Consider the following 21993-nt stretch of genomic DNA (forward strand, 5'->3'; position numbering starts at 1 on the left):
ATCTAAATGTCAGACCACCAATATCCTTCAATAGAAATGAAGGGATTCATCCAAGTCTCACAGGGGCTAGTAGTGTGAAGTCTCCACTCTGTGGGGAATATGGATAGAATAGGGGAATACGGATAGAATAGCTCTGGTTTTTAAAAGATCATTTGGATTTATCTCCTTGTCTTTTTTTGTGTGTGTGAAACTTTATTGTTGGGTCTGGCAGTAGAAGTAATTTAGAATGCCATTCCATTCCAACAGAACAACAATTGATGCTGTTAACTTCCTCAGGAGAGCTAATTTGACTTCTGTTTTTTTATTCTTGTGACATCCTCTAAGTCCTCTTTCAACACTTCCAAAAGATCAGCATCATAACTTCTTTACTTTTAAATCAGGGTAAGATTTTAGCAGTTGCATTGCGTGTATGTTGCGTTTCTAACAACTGAAATTTATTACAGCAACGTGAAATCCTTAACGAGATTCAGAGAAGGGAGGAAGAGAAAAGGGAAGAAAGAAAAAAGAAAGAGATTGCCAAACAGGTATTCTTTCTAAGCAGGTGTGCAAAAAAATATTGCAGTAAGTTCTTCCCAGTACTGTAACAGTACTTGTAAAAATTTGAAATTTTCTTGGACATCTTTTCTTATTCAGGGCTTCTAGTAGATCTAAATTTAAATGGGTTCTTGATTATTTTTGGGGTTTATTTCTGGAATACACTAGCAGCTTGAGTGTACCATGGTGGATATTTTCAAACAGACATGTTAAAAAGCTGGTATATGATGTTTCCAGTTTCTTTGCATTCTTGCCATGGACAGTGCAGAAATGTACTTTCTGAAATCTCAGCACTTTTTCTTTGACCTCATGTGCACATTTATTATGAAAGCATATTTCTTCTGTAATCTGCATGACTTCATAGAATAATAAGTACTTGCATAGTTTGATGACAGGGGTGGCTTCTGTACTTATTTGGTGTTTTTCCTGATTTATAGGAACGTTTGGAAATAGCTGCTCTGACAAATCAAGAAGATTCTCAGAGGAGAGATGCTGCAGGACACAGAGTTGCTTCACGCTTAAATGGGAGCTGTTTGGAACATGGAGTGAATAATAAACACCGACCAAATTCAGCTGGACGTTCAAAGTATGTCAGTTTGCATGTGGATGTTTTAGATTTATGTACTTGTTTATTTATCTATTTTGTTGTAAACATTAGATTACAAAGTGAAATTTGAAGGCAAGAGAATAGTATGCCATGTTGTTGACCTGTTCATTTTGGTCTGTTCCCTGCCACCTTCTGCCCTTCCCTTCATTTGTTGTGGTTTAACTAAGCTATGTGCTGTGGATAACTTGGGAACTTTCCAACATTTAAGGTTTCTGTTCAACTCCTGACTTTAAATATACTCTCTTTCTGAGTTGGAGAAAAATGTTCTCTTCACATTGCAGACGAGAACGCCAGATTTCTGTTAGTAATAATGAAGAGTCCTCTGGAAATCACGAAGTTTTGAACTTCAGCACAAGTGGTGCTGGACAGCTTACTGTCCATAAAGGAAAATGTCTAGGTAAGCAAATTTACAATTGCAACTTGAAATGCTGGGGTTTGGGATGCTTTCAGTAACATGTGAAACCACTTATAAGCTCAGGGTTAGGGTTAGGAAGTGGATACTTACTCTCCTTCCATTGCTGCTGATAGCAGTGGCATAAAACCAGCAGGTTTAGCAAAAACATTAATACAGGACATGATAGAAAACTGAGCTGGAAGACCTCCATGGGGTGCCCACATGGACAGGCCATCAGATGTTTTCATTTTTTGTTTTCAACATAGCACTTCCTCAGTGGATGGATGAACAGCCTGAAAGTCTCTTGAGAAAGGGAAGTTTTATTATTTTGCAGTTTGAGGATGAACAATTCTGTTACTATGTGTAGAACTTATTTCCTAAGCAGAAAACTTGTTCATTTATTAAAACTTGAAATTCTTGAAAATGTGCGGCAGTTTTTTGTCAACATATGATTGTTTTCATTTGAGTACTGTTACATAGCATTCAGTCTCATCAAGCCTGATATTTTCCAAACTTACTATATAGATACATGTCTTGTCTAGTTGTAAGTAGGTTTATTTTTCTGAATTAAGAAAACAGGCTTACTGTTATTTATTTAGCATTTGCAGGAGCTTTTGTCAAATCCTTAGAAACAAAAGAAGCCATGTTCTCTTCTCTCCCTTCGTGTATAGGCAAAGATGAACAGCTTGGTAAATCTGTCTACAATGCCTTGGAAATTCACAGTGGAGACTTTGTCCTAATATATGAGTGGGTTCTGCACTGGCAAAAAAAGATGGGAAGGTTTCTTACATCTCAAGAAATAGAAAAGATTGAGAAGTCTAAGAAACAGGTAATGCCTGTATTTTGCATTTGGCTTAATAAAGATGAGGTGAGGTTCAGTGCTTTTCTTTAGGCTGCTAGTTTAATATAAACTTGAGAGGGTAGTAATGAATTTGAAAATACTAATCTTAAGAGTCAGCATGAAAGAAAATAAGTGTGTTGGGGTATTCAGGAGTTCCTTTACAATAACACAAATGGAAGAAAGTGTGTTTGTAAGTATGCATAGATAAAATATTGAAATTCTGAAGAAAGAACGAATCCAGCTTGCCTATTAAAATCAAAGCTGTACTTTCTCGAGTGCACAATACTTCCTTTATATAAAAGTATGAGGATGTCATATATTTTATAAGTATTTATAAGTAAGTATGTTTGTGTTACATGTTTTATTAGTAGTGTGTCCCAGGATATGACAAAAACCATGTTATGTTGTGTTTGTCTGCCAGCTTCAGGGAGCAGAAACAGAGTTCAACTCACTGGTGAAGCTAAGTCACCCAAACATAGTACATTACAAATGTATGAACCTCAAAGAACGGGACAACTCAATTGTGGTGGATATTTTAGTGGAGCACATAAGTGGTTGCAGCCTTTCTACATACTTGCACAAAGAGACTCCAGTTCCAGTTGAGCAGTTGCGCCATTATGTGATCCAAATCTTGTCAGCTCTCGACTACTTGCACAATAACTCAGTAGTGCACAAGGTCCTTTGTGCTTCCAGTGTCCTGGTAGATGCTGAAGGAAACATCAAGGTCACAGACTACAGCATTTCCAAGCGCTTAGCTGACATCTGCAAAGCTGATGTTTTTGAGCAAACCAAGGTTCGTTTTAGTGAGGATGGTCTTCCCAACAAACCTGGCAAAAAAGGAGATGTATGGCGTCTGGGCTTGCTGCTGCTTTCGCTCAGCCAGGGCCAAGTAACCAAGGAATTCCCAGTTGCTGTGCCTACCAATTTACCTGCTGACTTTCAAGACTTTCTAGAAAAGTATGTTTGTCACATTCCTGTATATTTTTGTCTTTGATTTTCCTTTTTTTTTTTTTTTTAAGTTTTTAACAGTTTTTTAGAGAATAGTCTTCCTGTGTTGCTAGTTGTAGTTTTTATAGAAGAGGTTGGTCTCATGGCTCAGGCTGCTAATCTGGGATTTGGGAGAGCAGGTTTGGTGCTCTCTTTTTCTCTGCTCTGCCACCAACTGTATATCACTGTGATAAGCCATTTAGTCTGTCTTTGCTTCTGATTCCCATCTAAATGATGGAGGTAATAATTTCTTAAATATAGTAAGAACTTTTCTAACATTTATGTCAGACATTAAATAGTTCTCTCTGTGGTTTGCTAACAGGTGTGTTTGCTTGGAAGATAAAGAAAGGTGGACTCCTCAGCAGTTGCTACAACATAGTTTTATAAACATTCCACGAATAAAAATACCTGTAGCTGAAGAAAATCTAGATGGTAAGGAACTTGGTTTTTGCTGTATTCTGCTAAATGGAATGCCTGCAGTAAGAAAAACTGAGCTGTGCTACAGCTTCACAAGACTGCATAAATATGTTATGTTAACTAACTTAAAAGGTAGCGTGATCTTTAACTTCTGTTTGCAAGACTGGCTGGGGTGGACTGACTACTGTTTTTTCTTCTGTAAAAGCAGCTCATGCTTTAAAGAAACCTGTAAACTCATCCATCTCCTGCATAGTGTAAATACAGATTTAAGATAGTCTTCCAATAAGACTTTTCCTTCTTACATTCTCTTAAATCATTCCTTTGTCCAGTATAATTCATGTTAGTAATTAAAAACAGTATTAAGATTTGTGCTTTTACACATCAGAGCACTTCTGTATTTTAGGGTTTAGTTGCACTTGAAATTATTTAGGTTTAGTCTCCTTCTTGCTCCTTACTTGACAGTCCCTAGTGCCTTACGCCCATATTACCAGTGATGGTAACTTTGTCTTCATTGCAGATTCAGCAGGTATAGATTGCATGGAGACAGTTGTACCCAGCAGTCAGATATCCAGTGCTTCGTTCTTCACAGAAACACAGAGACAATTTTCACGATACTACAATGAATTTGAAGAGCTAAAATTACTTGGTAAAGGGGCTTTTGGAGCAGTCATCAAGGTATGGTATAAAAATTGGCTCCTCTGTGGAAACCTTTTTGGATATGTTTGCTTTCTCTGAAGCAGAACAATATATTTGATGTTTGCATGGTTTTATTTGCTGTCTGCTAGTGCTGTGCCTGTGTGGAGGTTTTTATCTGGAATTGAGTAGTCTGAAAAGTTTCTTGCAAGAGGTTGCTGGGAGACTGGGGAGAAGCCTGTCAGTACTGGGAACCTTGCATTTGAATTGTAGTCATTTTTCAGGTGAAAGGAAGACTTCCTGTTTTGTGTAATTATTCTTCTGGCTCTGCTTGGTAAGGCATTTGTAAGCATTTGACTTTGGATTAATTTGAATTTTGCAGGTGAGAAATAAGCTTGATGGTTGCTATTATGCTGTGAAACGTATTCGCATAAACCCTACCAGCAAGCAATTTCGGAGGATTAAGGGGGAAGTGACATTACTTTCCCGCTTGAACCATGAGAATATTGTGAGGTATTACAATGCTTGGATAGAAAAACATGAAAGTCCTGTTCCCAGTGTGTCAACATGTGAAACAACTGATGAGAGGAGAATGCCCCCCAAAGCTAGTCTCTTCATCCTTTCCGCTGAGGAGACAAATGATGTGGAGACTAATGCTCCTCCTCCGTGTTTGACAAGTTCAGTTGAGTGGAGTACTTCATGTGAAAGATCCTCCAGCAACAAATTCAGTGGAGCTGATCAGGAGTCCAGTGATGACGACGATGATGGTGATGGCGTGTTCTCGCATTCAATTTTGTAAGTAGGCTTCAGTATTGGCACTATAGGGAGCATGAGCAGAGTTAGTTTTTCCAAGTTTGTGTCCTATGATCCTTGTTTCTTTTGTCAGAAGTAGTTCCCTGCATTATCATTCTGTCCCCTTGTTCAAAACCAGTGTATTTGCCAGCAGTCAGATAGCCAGGAAGAGGAAATTTTCTAGCTAAGAATTGTCAGTCTGTGTGGAAAATTTTTTGGTGTAGGATTCTTGAAGCTGCTTATTTGTGCCAGAATGCATGACTGCTTACCTTATGTTTGACTGCCTTTTCCAGCCTTGAGAATAAAGTTTTTTAATAAAGAATAACAGAAATATTACAAGTCTTGAAAAATATCAAACATGCCCTTTCTTATTTTGGTTTTTATTAGTGTATTCCATACCTTCCTCTCTGTGTGGTTCAATTCTCTCACTCACAGTGACTTTTTGTATAAGCAAGTAAGTAAACTTATCTCAGTTTTGCTTATTGGATATAGCAATTAAATTTTACTGATGGCAAATATATACATTCCCTTTTAGAACTGGACTGTCAAAGGAAGTGTTTCTTTGCAATCAGGATGCTTTTCTGGGTATTGTTTTGTTTTGCTTTTTTGTTTAAAGCGTATAGAAAATCTTCAGCAGAAGCTTAGATATTTTTTCCCCCAAAATAATTTCCAAATTCTTTAGTAAATATTTATTGGTATGCAGAACTTTTGAGATTTTTTTTTCTTTCTGTGTTTTTAAACAGGCCAACCACAGATTCTGAAAGCGAAATAATTTTTGAAAACGAAGATGAAAATAGTAAAGGTCATTCTCCAGTAAGTGTAAAAAAAGATAAAGTTAGTGAAAATGAAAGTACAGTACAATAGTCTTTGACAAGTAAACAGGTCAGTTGAGAAGTTCTGTTTCACTTCTGCTGTAATTACAGAAACATAACCTTACATGTCTGTTAGAGTAAGTGTTGTGCCATTGTGAGCTGCATCCCATAGAAATCAGTCTGATGCAGCTAATCTGGATTCTGTTTCCTAAAGTGTTTATTGAGCTAAATATGAGGGTTTTTCTAATCATGACCCAGGTTATTGCAAGTTTAATACTTCAGTGTGTTTATGATTTAACAGTTAGCCATATGGATTACATGGTCTTACACCTCTTGAAGTTCTGTTCTGTTCTCCCTCTAGATTTTAACCAATATATTTGTTCAGGTGCCACTTTTTAAAGCAGACAAAATACATACTGCTAGTAGTCTGAAAGAGAGGGGAAGTCAGTATAATGACTAAGGTTTTAGTTGATTTTAAGATTGTGTCACAGCACTTGCTGTGGACAGTAAGAGCACTGTATCCCTAGAAAGCTAATGCACACTCTTTTACAGCATCTACAGTATGTCATTGCCAACCCTGATGATCTGTAACATGCTTTTATTTAAAGCTACATCTCCTTCCTCTTTCTGTTATAATGTACATTGGCATGAAAAAGGTCTCAGTATATAATTTAATAATATCGCAATGCATTCTTTTCTCATCATATAGATATATATATATACACCATACCAAAATTGTTGATTGAGGGTGGGGATTGCATTATTTATCAAGCAAGCTTTCTGTCTTCTCGTCTCAGATCTTATCTTTTTCTCTTTTTTTAATGTTGACGCAGCTTGAGATTAGGATTCATCCAGTTCTTCCAGAATTCTTTTCCTTCAGTGTCTAATGATAGGAAAATACTACTCATTTTCACTTGGAGAGTTAGTCACACCTGTTTTTCTAGTTTATTTAGATGCAGTGGTTACATTACAAAAATGCCATTATATTATTTTGCTATTTTTCAAATCTATCCATAGAAGCTGAGTTCTCATCAACGTATTCTAGCCATTAAAAAATAGTAGTATGTGTAATAAAAAAATCTGCACATCTTCCTGTAGCTAACTGTTCTGTTACTTTCATTGTGATAAAGAATGAAGAAGGCAATGAAAAGAATAGCCATGGAGGCGAGGACAGGACACCAGTCGTTCAGACAGTGCATTATCTGTACATTCAGGTACAAATGTGCTCCTGTGCTCACATAAAAAGATACTGTTTATTTTAACCTGCAGAGACTAATTGCTGGTTTTCATGAGAGAAGTAATGACCTTTAAAAATACAAATGAGTAAATTCAGTGCTGTTTTTGCATTAGACTGGTTTTCTGAAGGATTGGCTGGTGGAAGGCACTGTGCAGTGCACTTGGTTTGTTATGCCTTCCAAGGCTCTGTATTTGTGCCTGGAGAGAACAAAGTTTTGTAGTGCCATAGTGCAGAATGGGATAACTGGTGTTGCTCATGTACAAGTAAAAGTTGGCAAATCCTGATCAAACCATAGAACAACCCAACCAGCCAACCTTTGAGTCTATGGCTTCCGAAGCATTCTTTTGCCTTGTGCTTCTTTCTTGAGAATATCCATCCCAATCCCCAACACTGTAGCTGGTGTACCTCAGTTTGGTTGTTAATTGGTGTTAATTCCCAATGTGGCGTTGAAGTCTACCATGCTAAATTCCAGAGGGCAAGTTGTCTTTCAGAGATGTGAAAACTTCCTCATTCTCTTAAAAAGCACAGCATTGTGTATGCACTTTATTTTAATAGGAGTCAGTAATCTGTAAAGCCATTGTGTAACTCTTAACAGTAGACACACAATTAAACTCTAGCAGTGTTGCAGCTTCAGGCTATTCTACTGACACCTCCTTTGTATTAGGAGTTAGTCAACTTCTCCCAGAAACTGTTTATAGCTCTCTATCTTGGCTAACTATTCTGTGGTGATGTGCAATTTTTTATAATTTGCTTAATTCTAGAGCTTGTCTGGAAGGAAGTTACAAGTAGATGGAATTAGACTTTAATAAGCTTGTTTGTATGTGTTGTGTATATTCATAATAAAAGCCACTAAGACACCAAGTGCAATAAAGCCAGAGATTCTTTGTGGTTTGGCTTTATCACATATCATGGCTTGGCTGGTTTCACTTTGTTAATGTTTATGCTAGAGAATATGCTACTCTGCAGGCTTATACCGTTGTCCCAGCAAATGAGATAGGTCCCAGAAATGAATGCATGTTTGTAGCTAAAAGATAGCTCTTAGGAGAACTCCAAATAGCTGATTTTTTTGGTGATACCATTTGCTCCTGAGCCCAAGCAGTAATATGTGTACAGATACAAATTTCTGATAGTGTCTTTTCTTAACAAAACTGTTCTTTCTTCCCTCTGTCCTCTGTGTATGCATAACTGAAGATGGAGTATTGTGAAAAGAGCACATTAAGGGACACTATTGACCAAGGATTATATGAAGATACCAGTCGGCTTTGGAGGCTTTTCCGAGAAATTTTGGATGGGTTAGCTTACATCCATGAAAAGGTTAGTAAATAGGATAGTTACGACCCGTACATAACATCTGTGTTATGCCTCTTTCTCTGTGGATTCTTCATTTTGGGGCATACACTAGCAAGTTCCCTCTCTTTGCCCTTTCCATTATTAGTCTGTTCTTGTCTATTAAATAGTTTATTATATTTTGTCACGAACATGAATTTTATAATGAACCACTTCAGATTTTACCCATTAGTCATAAAAATTTGACCATCTTTTAAAACCATTCTGTTAGGTATCTGGTAGCACTGAAAATTGTTTCTGGCTTCAGGGCTACAAAACGATAGTCTGTCTTCAAGACTGATCTTCAATGACTTAATGCAGTAGGTCTCCCACTGTATTAAAAGTAGGTAATATGATTTTCCAGTCCATTATAAGGACTTCTGTTTTGAATCATGTTTATTCTTTAATATTCTGTGGGTCTTTTTTTATTCTCTTCCTGTAACAGGGAATGATCCACAGAGACTTGAAACCTGTGAACATTTTTTTAGATTCAGATGATCATGTGAAAATTGGTGATTTTGGTTTAGCTACAGATTATCCAGCAAATGCGGTACGTACAGCTTAAAGTGAATGAAAAAATTATTGAATTTGGTGATGTAGTTACTTGAGAAAAAAAAAAAAACATAAGTTAAATGACCACAATGTTTATATATTGAGAATGCTATAAACTTCTAAATTTCTAAGGTTTTAGAATTAAACCATGCACTGCCAACCCAAGTGACAAGAACAGCCAACAGAAGTATTTCATGTGTCATTTACAACCATGACTGTTTTGCTGGTTTCAGGTGGTCTCTAAACAAGAGGAAAATCTCTCAGATGGTTCTGCTGTGTCTGACCCATCAGGTTAGTTTACATTGCAACTTGTTATAAATTATTTTAAGCAAGCATTTATATTCTGTGATCTTGTATATGCTGTTAGAATTTCCATTAGTTCTTTGAAAATAAAACTTCTCTTTATTAAGGCCAGGGGTGGGACCATCCCCCAGCCACAAAGTCGGGTAGCTTTGTTATAATCTGGCAGTTTTGCCTCTTATCTAAGAATTAATTAGCTTCCTCTGCTAGACTTCTGCCACAGATCAGTGCTTTTGTCATGGTGAGGTATATAGAGATCCTCTATATCTGTTCCATCTGCACTTGTATTCCTTTGCCTATATAGGACAATTTGAAGACTTCAGTGTCCTTGGGTGATTGGTTTGATTTTTGCTAGAGTCTGAATATGGTGTTTTGAGGGAACTTTAGTACATGGTATTTTTAAAGACAAATGTAATAGCAGTGAAATTTAGTTGTAACATTTGTGAGCTGACCTACTACACATCTGTAAAGCAATAGATAGGTTTAGTTACTAGATAGACACAGATACTTGACATGTGAGGGTAAGAACTGTCTGTCAAAGTATTCTCAGCTGGGTCTCTCTCATTAAGGACTGCACCCCCACCTAGAAGAAAGAGAACATGAATGAGTTTTTTCTTGACATGGATGCTGCATTTCTCTCCCACTTTCTTGAAAGTGGTGCTCTCATCTTTTTCCACATAGGTAACTTGACAGGGATGGTTGGCACCGCACTGTACGTCAGCCCAGAGGTCCAAGGAAGCACTAAATCTACATACAATCAGGTATGATTGGAGTAGACTTCATGAAAAGGTAGCATGGAATCTAAGATGTACCATGTATGATTTGGGTCGCTCATCCTTGACAAGATGAATTCAGTGTGGAACAGCATGTTGTTGACTCCTGTGCTAATCAGGGGAATTAAACATTCCTTCAAGAGGAAACCAAAGATAGAAGGATTTGGGCAAGTCAGTTTTTCTGCTTGTGCTTGATCATGACTGGATGCAAGCAACTTCAAGTTGAAAGCATGTAATCATAGAGGACCTTTGTAACTGAATAGGATAGAAATCTTACAGTCTTTAGTTAAGGTAATACAGTGTATACTGCTGTTCTGGATTTCTGTGATTGTGGGAGGTGAGGGTGTATTTTTTCCATCAAAGAGAATCCTGTTTATATGCAGAGACAAACTGAATTTCAAAGCAAGGAAATGTTTTCAAAGTGTGGGTCATAGAATTATAGAATGGTTTAGGTTGAAAGGGACCCCAAAGCTTATCCAGTTGCACTTGGCCTTGTTGAACTTCATGAGGTTCATGCAGGCCCAGCTCTCCAGCCTGTCAAGATCCCTTCCCTCCAGCGTGTCAGCTGCAGCACACAGCTCAGTGTCACCAGCAAACTTGCTGAGGCTGCTCTCAGTCCCACTGTCCATTCACCAACAAAGATGTTCAACAGTGCCAGTTGCAGCACTGACCCCTGAGGAACATACACTCCTCACTTCAGTGTTAAGCTGCTGCCCACAACTCAAGTGCAACCCTCATTTATGTCATAGCAGTGCTGTGATGATAGAAGGTTTTAAAGTCTACCAAATCTTAATGGATTCTGTCTTCTAACAAAAAAGCTTTAAAAAAAATAATAAAAACACACAAAAAGACACAGAAAAAAACCCAGCCTTCTCTCTAGCTTTAATATAGTGTTATGTTTAATCTAAACATTTTGTTGTTTTTTTTCCCCCCCTGCTATTTTTGTCTTCAGAGAATTGATAGGTACTACATACAAGTTTTCATTTTTTTCTTCCTTAGAAAGTGGACCTGTTCAGCCTAGGTATAATATTCTTTGAAATGTGTTACCATCCTATGAATACTGCATCAGAAAGGATCTTTGTTCTTGGTCAGCTAAGGCTGGTAAGTGCACAGTTATGAAGCATACTAATTCTATGCATCAAATAGTTTGTGAAAAGAAGCAAAAGGGTGCAAAATATACCAAAAAATGTTGCCATAGGGAGTGCTTAAAAACAAGGTTTGTAAAATGTATCATGGAAAGTGAAGAATACAATTGGTGCACTGAAATTCCTGTAATGCACTGTGGATTCTAATGGTATTGCCATCAGTCTGTGAAATAAATTTTTACATGTCAGATAAAGTAATCATCTCTTAGGTTTGGGTCTGGAGGACCTTTCTCAGGAATCAGTTGGTATTTGTAGTTGGTAAAGGCTTGTGATTATGGATTGTACTTTTGTTGTACAAAACAACATCAAAGTATTCTTCCTTTTAGCTCCGCAAATAAATTTAATTTGCCATGTGGGGGTTGGTTTGTTTGCTTGGGTTTTTTTTGTTTGTTTGTTTATTTTTTCATGGGTAATGGAAATGCATAATTTCTCTGTTTAATATGTAGAACTTAAAAATAGGACTAGTCTGAGCAATCTGGGCTGCTTGTTAAAATTCAAATGTGGATTTTGTTTTGTTAGCCTGCGATTGTATTTCCTAAGGACTTCGATGAAGTCAAGCATGCAAAGCAGGTAATTTTGAAGATACTTTAACTATTAGGTATTTCTTCTCAGAAAACATTGATTATAATTTTTGCCCTTTAATTTCCCACTTAATTCTCCACCTAGTGTTCTCTGCCAAGTTCTTATTACATGATATTAGAACAAAGTAAGGAAATAAAGCCTCAAAAGAATACTCTAAGTTGACATGGAAATATATTTACCCACAAAATTCTCAAACCATAGTCATGAAGAAATTTAGAGTTCACTGGCACATATTTTAAGCTCTGAGGGACAATTTTGACTTTTTATGCTCAGAGAAATGGCAGCTCAGTTGTTTTAACTTTTTACTTAAACTTTTTGAAAGAAATATGTGTCACACAACAGAAAGAGATGTGCAAGCTCAATTGGCTGCTCCAAGTTTGACAGAGCTGCCAAGAGCTGTTCTGGGGGCCTCCATGGCAGAGTAATGAAGTGATAAGGAGCAGTGTAATCTTTTCTGGACCATCTAGGTGGCTTTATCCTTGTGCTGATCAACTCTTTTGTTGACCATTTTATTAACTTTTAATGTGTTATGCTTGTTCCTAGTACCATAAAACATTTCCATCTTGTACATTTTGCTGAAATATGCCAGGAAGATTCCCCCTACTCTAACACTTGTGCCTCTCAAATATTTGATTTCATGCATGCAATTCTGCTTTTTCTCTTTGTTGATAATGAGATGCCAGAGCTAGCATACCATGGGACAACAAAGGAAAAGGATACTACATCCTTTCTCATCCCAGGAGGCACATTTCTAATAATTTGTGTGGTTTAGTAAATTTTTTCAGATGATAACAAAAGATCCTCATAATTTAATAAGCAAATAATGTCTATCCCAAAGATTCAGATTCTGCTATTTTTCCCCTGTAGAGTCTCACAGTTTGTTATTGAATTGATAAAGCTACCAAGTTTGTTGCAAATACTGTTAACTTACAAAACGTTTCTAATCTGTATTAAATTTTGATTTAATTTGTAGAGACTGGTTATTACATGGCTCCTGAACCATGATCCTGCAGCACGGCCAACAGCTGTGGAGCTGTTAAAAAGTGAACATCTTCCACCACCACAAATGGAAGAGTCTGAGCTCCATGAAGTCCTCCACCATACCTTAGCAAACGTGGATGGCAAGGCCTACCGGACTATGATGAGTCAGATATTTGCACAGCGTATATCTCCAGCAATAGACTATACTTATGACAGTGATATGCTGAAGGTTTGTAGGTCTGCAGGGAATGTGTGGGTTTGGCTTTTCCCTTGGTTTCAATAGCCACTTCCCATTTGAGCCTTACATTCATTCTTCAGTGAAGAAACCAGCAGTGTTTGATTGTGGCAGCTAAAGCTTTAAGCTTCTGTCCAGATGATGACTTTACTCTGAATTCCTGTCCAAGTAATGGTTGACTGGTTGTCAGCAGAAATTGTTGCCCTGGATGCTTTTTTCTCTTTCTAATTGGTGTGATTTTTCTTAGTTTATCAGCTCTTGAATCGTTCTAAATCTAAAGAAATTCTAGGTAACACAGTACAATAATGCTTCATATAGCTGTAATTATTTCCTATTATGTAAGCATTGCAGTTTTTTGTAGTGGAATGAGATAGCAGAATGTTTATTGCCTGTATTACATGGAATGATTGCCTACATGGAGTGTTCATCACACGTGAATTTTATATGTACTTTTTATTTGTGATGGTTTCAGGGTAGTTTTTCTATTTGGGCAGCCAAGATACAGCAGCATGTATGTGACATTGTCAGCCGGATATTTAAAAGACACGGTGGGTGTGTTTACAAAAGTCATTAATTTCCTTTTTTGTGATTGAGTGAATTTAAAAGAATGGAATGGATTTACTGCTATAAGAGAAATCAGAAAACATATTTGGTAGTTGATAATTTGAAGTTTTTATGACGTTTTCTTCTGTTACTTTGTCATTCCAGTAATAGCTACTAACATCACATCTGGATGATTTACATTTTCTACAGGAAAAAAAAGTGAAAATCTTAATTATATTTTTGAATGTACATGGTTGTTCTGATAAATCTGTATGAGGTTTTAAAGGCACAGACTTACACAAAATCTGATCTGAATACAAGGGTAGCTCTGTAGTGGGAGATTAGGCATCCATATAGCACAGTGGCCTCTCTTTGAACAGCCAGAATGGGAAGAGCATAAGGGAGAGCATGGAAACAAAGCAAGTGTGTACTGGTACTTCCAGTGATGTATTCTTGGAAATGGTTTGCTATTCAGGAACTTCCTGAGCCAAAGCAAATGCCATGATATTTAATAGTCTTTCATTTTCCTTTCCAGGAATCTGTCCAGTCATTAATAATAGTATTCACTTAAATTTTTTTTTTTGAGAAGGAAATTTATGCAGCCACTGTCACACTTGAAATGTTATAAATTGTGTTGTCTTACAGGTGTTCATGATACTATTTTATATAAAATATTGAATTTTGAAATAGGAACTTTGCATTTTCCAAGTAAATCATAATCTGATTAAGCATGATCAAAATTTGGCAATACAAAAGAGTGAGAAGCTGAGAAATATGAAGTCAAGGATGGGTTTACTCTCTCCCCCTGCTCCTTAAAGCTTGACAGATTTGGGAAAGTGTCAGCATTTTAGAAACTGAAATGTTCTCATACTTTTGGAAAAAAATGGGGATTGGATATTTATTTTTTTTTCCATTAGATTGTGTCTGACATCTGTAATGGCTAGAAGAATTTCTATCTGGTGCACTTTTTTTTTAATTTAAAAGTTGATGTTGACTTAAAATCTAATTGAGTTAAGCTTAAATAAATTCTCTAGTGATTCTCAATCAAATATTAAAACAGGAAACAATTTTTCAGTAATAAGTGGTACTATTAATATTAAGGTTTCAATGAAGATTGGATTCATACAGATAGATGGTTGCAAAATGTAGCCAGGAAAAAAAGGTATTCATGAGATTTTAAACTGAAACACAAACACTTCTAGTATGTTTTTGAGACAGAGGGTGCAACATGTCTGAATAAAAGTCGTTCTATATGGAAATGTCTCTAGACCAAGGCAGTGCTTGGCTACTGGTAACTGCAGAGTTTGTCATCTGTTTCATATGCCTGCTTTTGTGAAAGGTGGTGTTAAAGAGGGAGGGCAAGGTAAAGATTCTGCTGGGCTGTGGAATTGGCAGTTCTCTCTTCTGTGGCCTCCCTGCTGAGCCCAAGAAGCATGCAGCATAGGCATAAAACAGAATTTGACATTCTTTCTTTAAATATGGAAGAGAAAAGTCTATTAAGAACATTTAATGTAATTTTTTAACTTACGGATTGATGTAATTAAGCCCTGCAAGGGTGTTCATGAACTTGTAAAAAGCAGGTGTTACTTCTGAAATGAGAGATAATAGTGTTTTCTGGTTTTGTGCAGGAGCCATCAAGCTGCATACTCCACTGCTGATGCCCAGAAATAAAAAACTATATGAACACAATGAAGCTTCATATTTCATGGATCACAGTGGGATGCTGGTAATGCTTCCTTACGACCTTAGAGTAAGTAGCATCATCTCTGCAGGTAAAGCCTCAGAGGGTTTGGAGGGTGCTGTGGTAGCATTTGGTTTAGGCTTACACTTCTTTTGACTGCTGAAGTAGTGTATCTTTCAATGTCTGTTCTTGTACTCCTCCTCTTGACAGCTGGAGCCCTGACCACATTTTGAAGAAATAGTGTTTGTTTGTTTGTTTTAACATAGGTGAAATTAATGTTTTTATTTAAAACTTGCAGCAGGGATGGTTAGGTTAATATTACTTGGCTATGTCAGGTGTTTTAGGCATTATATTATGCTTGGGAGAGTACAAGTGTAACTACACAGTATAATTCATCTCTAGTTGCAGAGCTCAGTCAGACCAATATTTGTTTCAACAATATTCATGTATTCTGTTTTTTCAGATTCCTTTTGCAAGATTTGTAGCTAGAAATAACATAACAAACTTGAAAAGGTAAGATCTGTAGAGGTGATACTTTGCACTGATACTGTGCTTTGACAGTGACTTCTGAAGAGGCTGATTCATTCTTCAATGTTTCCTTTAGATACTGTATAGAGCGAGTTTTCAGACCTCGGAAGTTAGACCGCTGTCATCCCAAAGAACTCCTAGAATGTGCATTTGACATCATTACATCTACTGGAAATAGCTTTTTGCCTATAGCAGAAACAATTTATGCAATTTCAGAAATCATTCAAGAGTTTTCAGTGCTACAGGTAGATTCTCTAATCAGCCCCTTTCCTCTCTTTTCCACCCAAAATTTGAATTTAACTAAATATTTTGTTTGATGTGTTGTAAAAGGATACTTCAACTTTAACCAGTACAGAACTATTTTCACATTTAATCTATAGTCACTTACAGAACCCTGTCATAAAAAATGTCTTTCCTAGGTAAACTTAAAATGAAGCATAGGTTTATGTACAAAGGAAGTAAGTGAATTCTTTATAATACCATTGAAATAATGTCTTTTTTCTGTCAGACAAGTGATTACTGTGGAATGGGACAAGACTTGCCATTGTTTAGTTAGAGATGAAAGGTAAGGTAGTGAAAGGAGAGGTTTGAAGTTAATTTTGAACTATTATTATTAAATGTTTAGGAAGCCTCTTTGTTTTGTGGAGGTTGTGGTTTTTAAAGAAAACGGAATGCAAGTAAAACTTGTCTTTTTCATTCTTTCTTCCTTTTTTTTTTTTTTTTTTTTTTGTGCTTTGCTAGGAAAGAAATTACAGTATTTATCTGAACCACACTGCCTTACTGAAAGCTATACTTTTGCACTGTGGGATACCAGAGGACAAACTCAATCAAGTCTACATCATTCTCTATGATGCTGTGGTAAGGTATTAGTTATTAACCTAACCTCTGTAATCGTCTCTGTAGAGTATTCTGTTTTGTGCAGCTATCTCTAAAAATGACTAACAGCCCATTTCCAGCATAAGTAGGAGTATACTCTTGATACATAAAAAGGCTGGCTATCTTTGGGCTGTAAATGTAGATTGATTACTTTTTTGTTACTTCTGGATTGGGATGGTTTAAGATGATTCTTGCATGTGTATTTATGAGGATTATTCACCTGTATAATCAAGAACTGACAGACTAGTCAATAAAAACATTTTAAAAATTAAATTTAAAATGTATTTTAATATCATTTTGGTCTTTTCTACTTTATAAGCACAGAATATAGTTGAAATTAATTTGAATAATTACAGTAACACATCGAACACAGCCAAATGTTGTTTTAATCTGTTTTTCTTGTAGACTGAAAAGCTAACTAAAAGAGAAGTAGAAGCCAAGTTCTGTAATCTTTCTCTCACATCAGCTAGTGTAAGTGATCTTAATTCAGTGCTAATTTCCCTGTAATTTGCCATAAGTCGGTAATATTTTATTTATTTGTAATTTAATCAACCAGAGTAAGAAAAATAACCTGCTACATGTGCTGTTCAGAATAGGTCAATCCCTTTTCAAGTGGTCTGACTTTGTTCTCTGTTCTCTCTGGAAGTCAGTATTGCAGCTTGTTCTTTAAACATGTGGCAACTAATAAAGGTAAATGGAATACCATGGAGAGGTATTTAATAAAGAAAATTGAGAGAAACTTTAAAAAGCTCTGCCAATACTGAATGTGCATAGAGTTGAAGTTAACTTCTGGGTAGTCCAAGACTTGTGTCTGCCTATTCTTTTCCTCAACTCCACTAGTGAAAACAGCCTGCTAGACAAAGCAAACAAAAAAGGCAGATGTCTTACTCCCACAAATATAAAGTCAGATATTTTTCTTTTTTTTAGATGGGACCTATTATGAATGTTGTCTGTGTTGCTATATATGCTTATAATTTTATTTTTTTGTTTTTAGCTTTCTCGACTCTATAAATTCATTGAGCAGAAGGGAGAAGCAAGTAATGTATTTCCATTTCTAAATACAATGATAAAACAAAAGCCAAGTGTCACTCAGCTGTTGAAGCATGGCATGAAGGATTTAGAGGAAATCATTGGTCTGTTAAAGCAACTGGGAATAAAACTTCAGGTTTGTAGAATGCTCTGCTAATAAATTAATGGAATTACAGGGCTGTTGTGCATTGTAATATGCCAGGAAATAAAGATATTTTAAAATAGCAAAAGCACATGCAAGTGTCTTTTGATGGCAGATAACTGAATTGATACTTCCTTTTTTCCCCCTTTTTTTTTTTCTTTATTAAAGATGCATTTTAAAAATAAGACCTCTTCCAGTCAGAAGTCTCTGGCTTAACTTCTATCTAATGACACTCAGACTTTTTTCTTTTCTCCAGCTGAGACCGAAGGCATTACTTAGAGCATAAAAGAGGGGTTTTAATAAATTTTGAAACAAACTGTAAATATTTTAAAAATACAGAAATCTAATGACTACTAAAGGAGGCCTCCACCTTGCTTGAAGCTTTCTGTTTTGGTTTTGTGCTACAGGTTTCTTGAGATGCTGTAAGATTAAAGCACTTTTAATTTCCTTATTTTTCACTGTATTTTAAATTTTTGGAGATAAGGAATGTTTCCATATGTCTTCCTTATGTGAAAACAGTGTTTTAAATTCATGCTGCTAACAGGAAATTAATTATATATGTGCACATATTCATTTTTATTTTACAGATCTCTATAAATCTGGGACTAGTTTACAAAATACAGCAGCACAATGGTATTATCTTTCAGTTTATAGCATACATCAAAAGAAGACAAAGAACTGTGCCTGAAATTCTTGCTGCAGGAGGCAGATATGATCATCTGGTATGTGCTCATCTCTGCTAGTAAATTTTGATTTTTTTTTAACCCATTTTGCCAAGATAACTAACTGGTCTTCCATTCTGTTTTTTTCTTGTTTTGAGATTCCACAGTTTAGAGGCCCACAGACAGTAGGACCAGTTCCTTCAGCTGTTGGAGTCAGCATAGCTATAGATAAAATAACTGCTGCTGTTTCCAGTGTGGAGGATTCTGTAAGTCTTTTTTGGGAAGTGGGGAATTTGTTTACTTCTTGTTCAATAATCTAATTGTAGCTAGAGATGGACAAAAAAAATAAGATGTGCAGATGTGTTCCAAAGTAATACCATACTGAAATAGAAGGCAGACTCAAGATGACCTGTTTTCTTTTGTGTTTCTTTACATAGAGCTATTTATTAAATGAGAATTAAGGGAAGACAGGATCTTCAGGTTTACACCATTTTATTTTCAATTTAAATGGGATGTTTTTCTCAGCCTGTGTATTCTTTCAGATGGAAGAGTACAACTGTAGGTATTTAGTGTTATTTTCCCCCTCCTACTTCTCCCTTTATCAAAGTATAGAAGATAGAGATGGAAAGAAACTTTAAGAATATTGACTACTTTGTACAGTGTCACACATCTTCACTTAGTTGTGAAATGCGTATTTTATTCTCTGTTCTGTATAAGAATAAATTAACATTGCCAAGGAGAGTGGGAAGGAAAGAACAGAGTAGGCAGGGATACTTGGCAAGCTGAGGCTGTGGAGGTGCTTTGCATCAAAGATTGAGCTTGAGACAGACTTAGGTAGATTGTAGCTCTCAAAAGAGGTAGATCTAACCCCTTTTTTGCTTTTTAGCATAATGCATTTTGACAAACGTTGGCATATTTGTCCATCTTTGTTACTTTAACTGCCTTATGAAGGGGGAAAGGTGGTCTTGTGACTAATATTGTCTCCTTGATTTTACTTTCCTTTCAGGTTTCTGTCAGCTCGTGTGACCTGCTGGTTGTAAGTGTTGGTCAGATGTCAATGGGCAGAGCTATCAACATTGTTCAGAAATTCTGGACTGCAGGAATTCCAGCTGAAATAATGTATGACTGGTCCCAGGTAGAATTTTTATCTCCATGTGTTAACTGTATTGTTGTTCTCCAAGATTAGTGCAGACTGAAACCATCCTTTTTTGGGGTATTTTTCTGTTTTTATGGAGGTGGAGAACCATAATACTGAGCATGTAGGGTGCTATTCAGATACAGTAATGTCAAGAAAATCTCACTGCCTTTGCATCATTCTTCCAGAGTATTTAAAAGTGTGAGGGCGGATCCCTCCTATTAATAAATTTAATACGTAATAGGGGGTACATCAAGAACAGAACAGTAGCATCAACTTTTAAATAGCCAGATGGCTAAAGACACTTCGGTACAGAGGGAATATTGACATTATTCTACTGTTAGAAATACAGTTTAACAAACTAAGCTACTAGATGGGTCCCCATGTAGTCCTTGAAGAGATGTGTATAGGAGGGGAAGAGAGAGTGGCAAGCTGAGCTGTGCCCTCTTATGTCCAATTGAAAGCAAACAGAGCTGTAGCCAGCACTACACTGGAGTGTAGTGAGCTACATGACAACACTGAAGTCCCTTTTAGAGGTAGTGGCACTTACTTTAGGATTATGAGTCTGCTTCACCTTCAAGTGTCCCGGCTCATGACTAACAAGGGAGACTCTGCAGTTGCCCATTGCACATCATGTGCTGCAGGGCAGGAAGTTTTGAGTTCATTCAATTCATTGTCTGACTTTCTTGTAATTTTTTGCCATAACATTTCCAACAGTTTCAATCCCTTGGAACTGAAAAAAATCCAGATTATATACTTTTCCTATGATCACCTAGGCTGGAGTTTCTTGGTTTGGAGTTGTTTGTTTTTATTCATAAGGAATGAAGATTTGGGTAGTTCTTGCCTCTGTCTAATGCTGTGCTGCAACCCAGTGCTGAGTAAGTCAGCATAGCCTTGGTTTTACAGGAACCAAGCTGCAGTCAGCTTTCATGGCAGACCTCCAGCCATGCAGGATTGAAAGCTGCAGGCAGCAGGGTGGTGACTGTCTGCCTGATGTTACACTGCACATTTTTACAGTTACTGGGACTCTGCACTTCTAGGTATAGGTAGCCCTTCTATGTGGGCTGCAGGGCCTAGGCATTCTCTCTATCTAAGCATAGACTTTGATTTCAATTTTAGCAAGCATTGAGTGGATAAATGTATGGATGATGAAGTTTCATCTGCTCAAGTTGTTAATAAAGCTTTTGTCTCTCTGAAGCTGTGTGACTGTTGTATATCAAGTTACTTTAATAAAGACAAGAGACTGATTACTTAATTGATCATTTTATAAGCTGTCAAATTAATGTCTCATTCCCCTTCTTTTGTTCTCACTTTAGTCCCAGGAAGAACTACAGGAATACTGCAGATGCTCTGGGATTACATATGTGGCTCTGGTGTCAGAGAAAGAAGGAAGTCATGTGAAGGTAAGCATAGGACCAGGGGATGCTTTATGGTGTTTCAGATTTGTACTTTGTTGTTCTACTTTTTTTTTTTTTTAAGGTCATTATTAATACAATATAAATTATACTTTAAATAAGTGGTGTTGAGGTAAATAGAGTTTTGGTTGCTAAGTCATAGAAATGTTATTCAGAACAATTTCAACACTTTAAACATTTTTTTATCCCTGCACAACACTGTTTTTCACAGACCTCCTTCCCTCTAGGAAAGTCCAAAAACTAGTGCAAGCATTGCTTGACAGTGCCATCGATGGCTTAGCATGGAAAAAGGTTTCTCTTGTCTCTGACTTCTTTAAATCTACAAAATGAATTACTTGACTTAATGATCTTTGCAGTTGGCACCTTTTCATGTTACAAAATAAATACAACTAAAACTTAAATCTGAAAAATTCTGTATAGTTCCAACAGACAGTCAGAACCACACTCTTCACCTCTGTAAACTCAGATTAGGATGCAAAGACTGGACTGTGTCAGAACATGAATGTACTCTGTATTTCTTCTGTACTCTTGCAGCCTGTGGTTCTGCTACCTTTGGTTTTTTTAAGTTGAAAGTTTAAAATATTCTAGATCATTAGAGAAAAGATCATTATTTTTTGAATAAAGAATCATTCTTTGACTAAAAAAAATACTAACCATTTGACAGCATATGGCAAGGACAGCCAATGTGCCTTACTGAAACATTTTTCACTTCTTATTCACTCTGTTACTATCACAACAATAATTGCAAGAATGAGTAAACCTTGATGATGACAATGTGATATTTCAAAGTTCTCTACAAGCCTGTTGTTGAGTGTTATTTTAAATATGGCTTAT

At 36.5% G+C, this 21993-nt stretch overlaps 1 protein-coding gene across 1 annotated transcript in view; it reads left to right on the forward strand.

Moving 5' to 3' along the window:
* The window catches only part of EIF2AK4 (eukaryotic translation initiation factor 2 alpha kinase 4), a 37653-nt gene that overhangs the window by 6304 nt on the left and 9356 nt on the right, over positions 1 to 21993 (forward strand). Inside the window, exons 5-32 of the mRNA XM_053979478.1 lie at positions 444 to 524; positions 972 to 1120; positions 1423 to 1538; positions 2207 to 2364; positions 2798 to 3333; positions 3686 to 3795; positions 4298 to 4455; positions 4796 to 5208; positions 5949 to 6018; positions 7148 to 7231; positions 8446 to 8568; positions 9026 to 9130; positions 9366 to 9423; positions 10114 to 10193; positions 11205 to 11306; positions 11870 to 11920; positions 12906 to 13142; positions 13621 to 13696; positions 15320 to 15441; positions 15836 to 15885; positions 15977 to 16145; positions 16642 to 16758; positions 17182 to 17247; positions 17771 to 17941; positions 18535 to 18669; positions 18768 to 18875; positions 19616 to 19744; positions 21061 to 21147. Of these exons, the coding sequence (XP_053835453.1) occupies positions 444 to 524; positions 972 to 1120; positions 1423 to 1538; positions 2207 to 2364; positions 2798 to 3333; positions 3686 to 3795; positions 4298 to 4455; positions 4796 to 5208; positions 5949 to 6018; positions 7148 to 7231; positions 8446 to 8568; positions 9026 to 9130; positions 9366 to 9423; positions 10114 to 10193; positions 11205 to 11306; positions 11870 to 11920; positions 12906 to 13142; positions 13621 to 13696; positions 15320 to 15441; positions 15836 to 15885; positions 15977 to 16145; positions 16642 to 16758; positions 17182 to 17247; positions 17771 to 17941; positions 18535 to 18669; positions 18768 to 18875; positions 19616 to 19744; positions 21061 to 21147 (3861 nt within the window). The remainder of the gene's footprint in view (positions 1 to 443; positions 525 to 971; positions 1121 to 1422; positions 1539 to 2206; positions 2365 to 2797; positions 3334 to 3685; positions 3796 to 4297; positions 4456 to 4795; positions 5209 to 5948; positions 6019 to 7147; positions 7232 to 8445; positions 8569 to 9025; positions 9131 to 9365; positions 9424 to 10113; positions 10194 to 11204; positions 11307 to 11869; positions 11921 to 12905; positions 13143 to 13620; positions 13697 to 15319; positions 15442 to 15835; positions 15886 to 15976; positions 16146 to 16641; positions 16759 to 17181; positions 17248 to 17770; positions 17942 to 18534; positions 18670 to 18767; positions 18876 to 19615; positions 19745 to 21060; positions 21148 to 21993) is intronic.

This window comes from Vidua macroura, chromosome 6 (genome assembly GCF_024509145.1).
Source record: "Vidua macroura isolate BioBank_ID:100142 chromosome 6, ASM2450914v1, whole genome shotgun sequence".
Classification (NCBI taxonomy): Eukaryota; Metazoa; Chordata; class Aves; order Passeriformes; family Viduidae; genus Vidua; species Vidua macroura.